Source organism: Sinocyclocheilus rhinocerous, unplaced genomic scaffold (assembly GCF_001515625.1).
Source record: "Sinocyclocheilus rhinocerous isolate Xijiao unplaced genomic scaffold, SAMN03320098_v1.1 scaffold1069, whole genome shotgun sequence".
Classification (NCBI taxonomy): Eukaryota; Metazoa; Chordata; class Actinopteri; order Cypriniformes; family Cyprinidae; genus Sinocyclocheilus; species Sinocyclocheilus rhinocerous.
Window position 1 is genome coordinate 2,352,030 of NW_015635541.1, and position 11,225 is coordinate 2,363,254.

The following is an 11,225-nucleotide window of genomic DNA, read 5'->3' on the forward strand; positions in this document are numbered from 1 at the left end:
TATATATATATATATATATATATAATATATATATATATATAGCTAGATTGTGTTCCTTTGATTTCCTACCCAAAATGACAATGCAAATAAACATCCCAACAAAAATCTCAGCGGCTAATGCACGTCTATTAATTTATAAGAGTTCTCAGTCTTGCAGTCACATTATAGCATCCTTGATTTATGCTTGTGTCTCAAGGTTCCAGCCATCCTCTTCTATTTCAATATCATCTTTCTGTCACTCCCATCAACAGATCTGCTCTTTGAGTGATGTGTCACAGTTATACACTGCCGATTGATGCAGTCGCATCTGTTTTTGTTATGAAGTGCTCTAGAATATGCGCTTCACATGAATTGATTTACTTCAAGTGCAATTTGTTAAACTATCAAAATTGGTTGTTCATACGTGGGGATCTGACACAGTCATGCAAAGTGTTTGCATGTATAAATATAAATGCTGTTTTGATATAATGGGAAAATACTTTTGAAGCAATGAATAACCTACAGTATAATTGATCCTGATGTTTAAATGAAATGAAAAAAAATGATGAAAAAATAACAGAATACAGGTTTAGAACATGCAGGTGAATGAACAGTTATTTTAATTTGAAATTTGGAAATACGAATTTTATTTTATTTATTAAGCAGTTTCTTGAATCAGAATATATAAATGTTTATTTTACAGGTAAAAAAAAAAAGCACAAAATGAGGTCTGAAAAAAATATCTACATTCTCACAAATGAAGGGAAAAATAGTTTTTTAGTATGTCAGCATTAACTTTGAAAGAAGAAGTAAAAGTTCTCTACTTTATGTTACAGTAAGCTGATAACGTTCCGGGAAGCTCAAAATGTGTTCTTGAAGACTTCATGGCTGATATATATGACTTTACTTAAAATAACTTGGCGAGGGGGAAAAAAACAACAACTTGAGAAATCTGCACAGATACTGTTGTGCATTGGAATTTTAAAGCACTCTTTCTCTGCAGAAGTTTCTGCTATGTATATAAACATTGGTTATTATAAGAGCTGATTTGGTTAGTGTGCGGTTTGGAGACATCTGGTTGTTTAATTTCTAATCACTGTCATCCTTAATTAAAACTTTGACATAGTCCAGAAAACAGGCCACATTTCTTCATTAGCAAATTGGTGAAGAATCTGTTGGTCATCAGCAACATTTTCTTCTTAAGCTTCCTTTTCCCATCCTTATAATTCTTGAACTCTAGTATGTTAAATAATTGCCTTCTGAGTAATGATTCTTAGAATTGCCAAGGACTTAATTAGCTAAGATTTTAGATTTAAGGATATTTAGTCAAACTTAATTTGTAGCCAGCAACATAGGGGATTGGAAAGTGCAATTACCTTTTCGTCAAAAGCTTGAATGCATGTTTAACCAAACAATAAGAATATATGTTCATATATGTTTTTTATTTAATCCACATTGCATTTAGTGTTTTGCTGATCGATTGAATGTCTAATAATTAAGGTTAATTACTAAAACATCTTTTCCCCCCACAGTGTCTCTGTGCACCAGGATGGACAGGGGAGTTTTGTCAGTACTTGGATAACCCATGCTTAGTCTATCCAAACAGATGCTTGAACGGAGCTACTTGCATCAGTATGAGTCAGCCAACTGCACCCCCACACTATATGTGCACCTGTCTCCCTGGATACACAGGTTAAAAGAAAACTATATCAACAAACTCTGGAATATGTTATCCTGATTTATGTTTGAGTTTGCATAGAGTTTGGAAGCAGAAGCTTTTTAAAGCCACACTCAGATTGTTTCTTCTACAGTAGGATTGGAGAGGAGAATTATTGTCACGTTTTCATACCATATCAGAGATTGCATAGAACAAAAATTGTTTTCTTATATATCAGCTATATCCGTGGAATTATGAATATAGAATATAAAATATATCTGCCAGCCACCATATGTTATTCTGGTGACATTTTTGAAGAAGTTACATGACACTTAGACTTGAGGACTTCAGGACTGAATTTAAAGTCAATCTGAATCCCCAAAAAATGACTGAATTTGAAGCAAAGAAGCAAACTGGATACAGAATTAGATTTTGAATGAAAGAAAAATTCTTGAAAAAATATAATTCATATTTTAGGTTAATTTCACAGAATCCTCTACTTTACCCAAACCTCTTTAAGATAGACCCTAGTATTGATGTATAACCAGGGCATTTATATGTTCATGTCAATATTTATTTTTAAATATAGTTTTTTTGTGAACATTTAGTGGAATTGGTTGACAATTTAGATGCATGTTGTTGTTGTTTTTTCTGACAGTATTGAACTTTCTTATCCATAAAGAGGAAAATATTCTACCTATCACAGAAAAAAAAGTCATATTTAGTCAATGATGTAATTATGTTTTGTTACAAAATTTGTGTTAGGCCCATCCTTGAAATTGCAGTTCAGTAAATTACTCTTCTTGTCATTCAGCATCCTGTGGGGCACGGCCATTTCTATTCAAATTCCACCTCACGAATTTGAAAAGAAGCCAGTTCTGAATTTTTCCCTAGCCTGAATGACACAGTTTCATGTCCAACATCTATATCATCCGCTGTAATGTGACTCAGAGTGTGTGTTCCACCGAGACAAGTCCCGCTGCCCTGAGGCATCTCTTTACCGTAACTCATCTTTGCACATTGCCCTCCTAACTGGATTATTCTATAATTTGTTTCATCATGCCTGCTAAATGAAGGGCAAATAGAGGTTAGAGAACACTTAATCGGTAAATCTAACTGGGAAAGCAAGATCTTTCATTAGCTTGGCCACCAGCGCATGAGCACAGAATGAACTATTTGCCTAAACAACCCAGAAACAAATAAACAAGCAAGACAAATGATTTACTGGATTTCATCTATCGTGACGTGTTGATCTCAGTGGCAGGCATTGCGGTTCAATGGTTTTGCGCAGGAAAATGTGACGTAGTCTTTTATAGGCACTTTACATGAATTATAGATCATCTACATTTCATGACACCATAAACCGTAACATGTTATGAAGCCGTATTATTTGAAAAATGCCGTCCCTGAGCGATTTCTTTCAGTACCACGCAGCAGATCTTGTATTTTCAGTGGGATAATCGCCAGTGCTTCTGTGTCCTTGTTATCACCTCTCAGTTTCCTTGATGGCTCTATTTCCCATCTAAGCAGATGAAGAAATCTATCTTTCCACATCCCAAGTGTCAGCAACAAGAGGCACCTGACAATTTCTGCCTCTGTGAGCTGTATAATGGATTAGAATACTATTTGGAGAAAACATGTCACAGCTCAAACCTCAATGTTTTATTTAGATATCTCGATGATGCTAACGATATCCCCATCGATTAATGACCCCAGAGACTTAAAAACGATCGTCCCTGTCCCATTTCTCACCACGGTATTGCCAGAAGGCCATTGTGAAATGTCAAGTGCTTTCATTATGATCTTCCCAGATTACTCTACTGTACCGAAACCTCTTCAAAATAGAGCCAAGCACTGATGTATAACCAGTGCATTTATATGTTGATATCAATATTTATTTTTTTTGTAAACAATGTGAGCATTTAGTGGTAATGGTTGACAAAATTTAAATCTATTTAGATGCATGTTGTTTTTTCTGACAATATTGAACATTGCAATCTGTAGAGAGGAAAACTTTCTACCTATCAGAAAAAAATAGGCATATTTAGTCCAAATTAATAGTGTAATTATGTTTTGTTACAAAATTTGTGTTAGGCCCATCCTTGAAATTGCAGTTCAGTAAATTACTCTTCTTGTCATTCAACATTCTGTGGGGCATGGCCAGTTCTATTCAAATTCCAACTCATGAATTTGAATAGGAGCCAGTTCAGAATTTTGCCCTAGCCTGAATAACACAGTTTCATGCCCAACATCTATATCATCCGCTGTAATGTGACTCAGAGTGTGTGTTCCACCGAGACAAGTCCCGCTGCCCTGAGGCATCTCTTTACCGTAACTCATCTTTGCACATTGCCCTCCTAACTGGATTATTCTGTAATTTGTTTCATCATGCCTGCTAAATGAAGGGCAAATAGAGGTTAGAGAACACTTAATCAGTAAATCTAACTGGGAAATCAAGATCTTTCATTAGCTTGGCCACCAGCGCATGAGCACAGAATGAACTATTTGCCTAAACAACCCAGAAACAAATAAACAAGCAAGACAAATGATTTACTGGATTTCATCTATCGTGACGTGTTGATCTCAGTGGCAGGCATTGCGGTTCAATGGTTTTGCGCAGGAAAATGTGACGTAGTCTTTTATAGGCACTTTACATGAATTATAGATCATCTACATTTCATGACACCATAAACCGTAACATGTTATGAAGCCGTATTATTTGAAAAATGCCTTCCCTGAGAGATTTCGTTTAGTACTACACAGTAGATCTCGTATTTTCAACGTGATAATCGCCAGTGCTTCTGTGTCCTTGTTATCACCTCTCAGTCTCCTTGATGGCTCTATTTCCCATCTTAGCAGATGAAGAAATCCATCTTTCCACATCCCAATTGTCAGCGACAAGAGGCACCTGACAATTTCAGCCTCTCTGTGAGCTGCATAATGGATTAGAATAGTATTAGGAGAAAACATGTCACAGCTCAAACCTCAATGTTTTATTTAGACATCTCGATGATGCTAACGATATCCCCATCGATTAATGACCCCAGAGACTTAAAAACGACCGTCCCTGTCCCATTTCTCACCATGGTATTGCCAGAAGGCCAATGTGAAATGTCAAGTGCTTTCATTATGATCTTCCCCCGAAAACGTCAGACGACATGTTGAGGGAAGATAATGTGTCTTCTCTTACAGCAGAGAAAAGCGTTGGTGAAGCAGATCTTGCACTGGATAAGACTTTCAAATCTTTTTTCTTTTTTTTTTCTACAGCTTGTCTTGCTTTTTCCATGTAAAGATTTGATTGATTTGGTTCCATGTTATGTTACTTGTTATGTAACTGTGTGGATGAACAACATTAATAGAGATCTGCCAGCAAGTTGGGAATATGACCTTCAGAACACTTCTTGGGTTGCTGCTGGATACTGACTGCTGTAAATATGAACACACAAAATCTGAGATTCAGTGCCATATACCCTATTTATGAAGTTGCCTGAGGTCAACCTAATTAGTAAAACTAGTAAGAAAAATAAATAAAAGAAATTTAAACGTTTTTTTATTATTTTTTTAATATTTTTTTTTCTATGGAACAACAAACTAGGATAATATTTTTGGTGTTTTATGCCTTTTTATTTCGATAGGACAGTATAGGCTGACAGGAAGCAAAATTAGGGAGAGAGAGGGATGGGATGGGAAAAGCTCCACAAGCTGGGACTCGAACTCAGGACATCCAAAGTGCAACAGCGCTACATGTCAGTGCGCTGCCCACAAGGCCATCAGCGCTGTCAAACTAGGATCATTTTTTACATAAAAATTTACGTCTGATTACATAAATCTTGTTTAACAAACAAACAAACAAACAAAAAAACATACAATTTGTTTTTGGAATATAGTGCATAAGTACTTTTTGAAGCTTGACAGCAGTATGAGCCAAATGTTTCCATGAAAAAAGCTATTTTAGTGCTATTTATACTATTATGTATGTGTTAATTAATTGAATTTTTTCAGTATTCATTTTAAAATGTGAGTTTTAGCTATTTTATTACATGCTTTTGTAGTTTTTTTTTTATTTTGCTAGCTTTATTGATTAGCATTGTTTTATTTTTATTTCAGTTTTAGTAGTCTTACTTATTATGTTAATTTTTATTTTAATAAAAAATAACCTTTATTTCAATGAACAAAAACCATCTATAATAGTTTTCATTTTAGTTACCAATAATTACCTAAAAATGCATGCAGGTTCAGAATGACATGAGGGTGAGTTGATGCCACTGATCTATATATAATGATCATTATATAGATCATATATAATGATCTATTATAGATCAGTGGTTGATGCAAATTTTCTTTGAGGGTGAACTATTTTTTTAGTCTGACATCCTTTTCCTGTGCCTCCTCATTTATTTTTCATTGCTTATTTTCCACATAAAAGTTGAGTCACACTTATATACTGTCCATCTCTGGCATTTCTCAAAGTTCCATATGTTGAATCGTTTTGTATACAGTCTGTCTGCATTAACTGTGACTCAGTAAATGGCAATCTGAACTGCTGCTAAATAGTTTCAGAATGTAAAACACGATTTGGCCTCTCTTCTCTGTGACGTGAACCAAACCGTGAGCCATAGGGGGGGAAAGTTTCCAAATTTGCTTCTAAATCCCAAATGTCAAAAGTGGAGTCAATATCTTCAGGGGAGACGGAGCGTAAAAGCTTAACTAACACTCCATTCACACCCCTGTCTTCCTGCAGGACGCTACTGTGAGGCTGAAGTAAATGGGTGTGATTCCAGTCCCTGTCAGCACCAGGGAACATGCACTGACTTTATTGGATACTACAGATGTGCCTGTCCTTCAGGTATGAGTTTCTCTTACTCCTGAGAATGTTTTTTTTTTTTTTTGACTGTGCCACAAATCCCCACCGTGCCAGCACCAGTGGCTCTGACTGACAGCTGAGCAAATCACTCCCATTCTCACACTGCCAGAGCTCATTAGTACTGCAGAATTGTGTCAATATTGGGTTATGAAATGCTCTTCCCATTTGAGGCCACTGCATTGATATGGTTCCCTCCCGTAATTGTTGGTTCTGCTCACTCTTTCTGAGGCATGATTTGCATTCACTGATGCAACCTGATGGCTCACCCTAGAGATTGGCAACTCACTGGCGGGGTTACAAGCATGCTTCTCTGCCAGCTGCTCCCTTCCGCTCGATGAGTAGACGACCCAGAGTCCCAAACGCCCCCTCCCTAAACCTGCCCACGCATGCTCGTCGCTCAGAGAAAGAGATACAATAGGGAAAATCATCTGAATGACTTCCTCATAAAAGGATTGAAGATGTTTTCTCTTTAAAAAATAAAAAAGCTAGACTGGGCTATTGTGAAATAGTGGACATAATTTAGCAAACATTATTGACTCAAAGTATGTCAAATTAAGTTGAATTGAGTGTCAAATAGAAAATACTTACCCATGTCTTTATATCTCACATTCCATTCCGAAAATGTAAGACTTTTTTGTCTGTGGGTCAGACAAATATATTTTGAAGAGTGTTGGTAAGCAAACAGTTTATGATACATTTCTCAAAATATCTTTAATGTTCCACAGAAGAAAAAAAGTCTTACAGGTTTGGAACAACATGAGGGAGAGAAAATTATGACAGAATTTGTGTGTGTGTGTGTGTGTGTGTGTGTGTGTGTGTTTAATGGTATTATAAATCAAGTTCCCTTTTTAATTGGAACATGTTTTTTTTTTGCTTTTTATTATTTAAAGGGGTCATGTGATGTTGCTAAAGAGAACATTATTTTTGTGTATTTGGTGTAATGAAATGTGTTTATGTGGTTTAAGGTTCAAAAAACACATTATTTTCCACATACTGTACATTATTGTTTCTCTTCTATGCCCCGCCTTTCTGAAACGCGTCGATTTTTACAGAGCTCATCGGTCTGAAAAGCGATGTGTGCTCTGATTGGCCAGCTATCCAGAGCCAAAAATTAATAAACAAAGCCAACCACCTAATAAATAATATGTGTCAGTACTGGGTCAATAGTATGTAACAAGCATTACTTTTATTTGTATCAATACTACAGCGAGAATAAAAGTTACGTCTTCTTTCTTTGCGTGAACATTTGGGCGGCGTTATGCAAATCTTCCCACATCGTGACGTAGACATGTGGGGGCTTGTTAGAATGAGCCGTTTTAGGTAGGCGTGGTTGACTCTTAACTTTTATAAAGAATATCTCTTTGGATTTGAAACTTTAGTCTTTGCAACTTTACAGATCTTCTTTATGCACCAAGAGCTTGTAACACTTCAAAGAGAAAGGAAAAATTTTAATCGCATCATATGACCCCTTTAATTGAATTATTACTTAGGTTGGTGTTGTTGTAAACAAAAGATTGCAAAATATTCAAAAAATAAAAACAACAGCTGGATGAAGCGCAGTAGAGTGGAACAGAATGTAGGGGTCTCAATGTTTTTCAAAGTTTCGTTTTTTTTTTTTATGAATGTGTAAATAGACCAAGAAATACAAATATTTGACAGTAGCATTAATTTATAAGTGTAGTCATTTTAAAACTCTTTCTAAAAGCCTGTTAAAAATATTAAAGCCAAAAAAGGACAAAAAATCTAAATAAATTCACTAGTTGACCTCTCTAATGGCTGTAGTCGACCATTCTAACCTTTCCTTAATTTTTATAAGTGTCATCTTCCTGCTTAAACATCTATGTGAATGAATTTGAAATTATTGGTTTTCATTATGTAAACCAAATGTAAGCAAGCCAGATTTTTTTTCTCTCTCTCTCTCTCCAAAAGCCTTTGAACAAACTAGCCTGGCCTCTTTCTGACCTTTACAGTTTTGTTCTTTTCACTTGGGCTGACTGGCTTTTGGGCTTTGAATAAGCTTTCAAAAATTGATTGCCGTTTTCTTTTACTTTCTTTTTCCAAGAAACAAAGAAGAAGAAAAAAAGAAAGATATTTGATTTCCAGCTTGTTTCATGTTCATTGATTGACCTTATTGATTGAGGCACAATGACATGAGGAGCATATGCAGTGCATTCTCAAAGGTATTAACAAGAGAGAAGGCGTTTCAATCTTGTTTAATCTTTTAAATTCTGGTTTTACACAAGGTTCTTTTAGTTCCCAGTCAAGGAAGCAGAGATAGTGAAGTGCAAGTGATTCTTCAGATTGGTTTGTGTTTCTTACCTACCTTTCCAGGATACACTGGGGTTGACTGTAAGGTTGATGTAAACGCCTGCACGCTTCCAAATGTCACCTGTCCCCCTGGAACGTTCTGTGTTGATTTACCAGGTGACCAGCTCCATATATGTCACACTCAATGCCCTCATTATCTACAGGTAGGTCAGAAGGGTTCAGCCACCACTAGCCCAACATAGTTGAAATGAAATAACTTTCATTGTCATGTTTTTAGGTGTTCTAAGTGTAAATTAGCATATCTGGTTTTATATGTGCATTAACACCATGGTTACAATAACACTAGCAAACGTAATAAGTAAATTTATTTACAAAATAACATATCCATTTATAACTGTATCCATCATTTACTGATAAATCAATGTCTCTGATCAGCCTTTAAAAATCGACAAAACCATGCTTTAATTTGTGAACTTTGACTTTAATATCATATAAATAGATATCAACTGTAGTAACAATAAACTCAAACATATACTTGTGTAAATACTCACAATATATTTTTTCTGGAAAACAAGATGGCTGCTGATAAGAAAATTCTCAAATCAAACCTAAATGACTTTGCTGATCAGTTGTGATGTGGCTTCCATTGAATGCAACATAGCCATTTGATTTGAAGCAAATCAGCAATATTACACCAACAAAGCAAGTAAACTACATTACATTAGGCCAATGACAAGACAGAAAACTAAAATTGAGTCAGATCAAGTATAAACAGTTCTTTAGAGTAATGACAAGGCATATGCATAAAGCATTTTTTCAGTGCATGGACTCATTCAAAATGCATACACCACCCTCTCCCACTTTCCACTTGAAAAGAGCAGGTTAAAAATTGTGTTCTTAGCACACAATTTTCTTTTGAAGATGTGAAGCTGTTTGCACACTTTGTCACTGAACTATATCACCAATGGCAAATTGCATGTCTCTTTTGAACATGCTTGATCAGTCGGATTTGTTTTACTTGTGTTGATTATCACCATTAACTTAAATGGCAATTAAAATGCATTAGCTTTCCTTCATTAACCAGCATGTTTTATTTAACACTGGGACCAAGCACGTCTGTTTACAAAAGACCAGAATTACCTTTACACACATATTTAAATGAAGGATTGTTCTGGAATAATGGTTGATTTTCATTTTGACAGCCATGTGCCAATGGAGGACATTGTGTTCTCAACAGCATCACCAGTTACAGTTGTGTTTGTGCACCTGGATGGACTGGGCTGACCTGCTTGGTCAACATAAATGAGTGTGTCCAGCACAGGTGTCAGAACGGAGACACCTGCATGGATGAGGTTGGTGGGTACAGGTGAGTCTGGGTGAATTCTTTTTTTTTTTCCCAGAGCTCTTTACGCAAGGTTTATTTAGAGTACAGCAAATGCTTTGCTTAGAAATTAAGTGGATTCAAATATGATTCTGTTGTTTTTTATACAAAGATATTTATAAACCAATTAAATGCATTTAAAGTGTCATTATAAATATTAGCATGAACTCAAATGAAAATAAAATAAATTAATAAATAAATGAAAATTCTGTAATTATTTACTCATGTTGGTAATTATTGGGACTCTTGTCGTCCCAAACCTGTATGCATTGTTTCTCTGCTGAACAAAAGCTAAAAAGATTCATTTTTTCCTATAGTACACAAACAGTTTGTTGTGACCATGATCTGTCAAGCTCTATAAAGGACACAAATAGACACCCTAAAAGTAGTTCATATGACTCTTTTTCAAGTCTTCTGAAGCCTTATACTGTAGCTTAAGCCTGATTGCTTAGTGATATGAAGAGGGCAAAATGTAGTCATTATTCGATGATAACCCTCACCTATGCCGCTGCTCTCAAATAAATATGGCAACTGCTGCTGGTTGAATGTCAATAGAATCGAACATAGATTTTTCTTGCAACCAAATATCATTGCAACAAAATACTGCCATAGGCCATACATTTGATTTCTATTCTGTAGTGGAGGTAAATGAAGATTTCATTAGCAAAAACCGATAAACGCCACTTTCAAAAAAATTAGTTGATTGCCGTGCATTATTCTCCACATATAGCGCGATCTGAACCCTAAACACGTTTTGTCAAAAAAGCCGGTTTTGTTCACTTTCAAGGCATCGCGAGTTCACGTTTTACTGCAGAAGCCGCCAAGTGCCCTTGATGTTTTTGAACAGAAGCCGATAAGTCAATTTTAGCGAATCAGCACGCTGTATTCAGGTCAGGTGACAAGGCTACTTGTTTCACTTTGAACGACGTGCTAGCTGAGAGGAGTTTCGTCAAAGCTAGCTGACAAAAAGTGATCGAGGATGGATAATTTCGACGAATTTGATGAACCTGTGATATCTTCTTAAGGGCAAAAAAGGAAAATAAAAGCTGAAACGTTTTCACGGAACCTTGCAAAAG

The 11,225-nt window shown here is 35.8% G+C and overlaps 1 protein-coding gene across 1 annotated transcript in view; it reads left to right on the forward strand.

Moving 5' to 3' along the window:
* The window catches only part of LOC107747288 (neurogenic locus notch homolog protein 1-like), a 150,291-nt gene that overhangs the window by 23,052 nt on the left and 116,014 nt on the right, over positions 1-11,225 (forward strand). Inside the window, 4 exon segments of the mRNA XM_016561757.1 lie at positions 1,512-1,671; positions 6,378-6,482; positions 8,832-8,971; positions 9,971-10,134. Coding sequence (XP_016417243.1) covers positions 1,512-1,671; positions 6,378-6,482; positions 8,832-8,971; positions 9,971-10,134 — 569 coding nt within the window.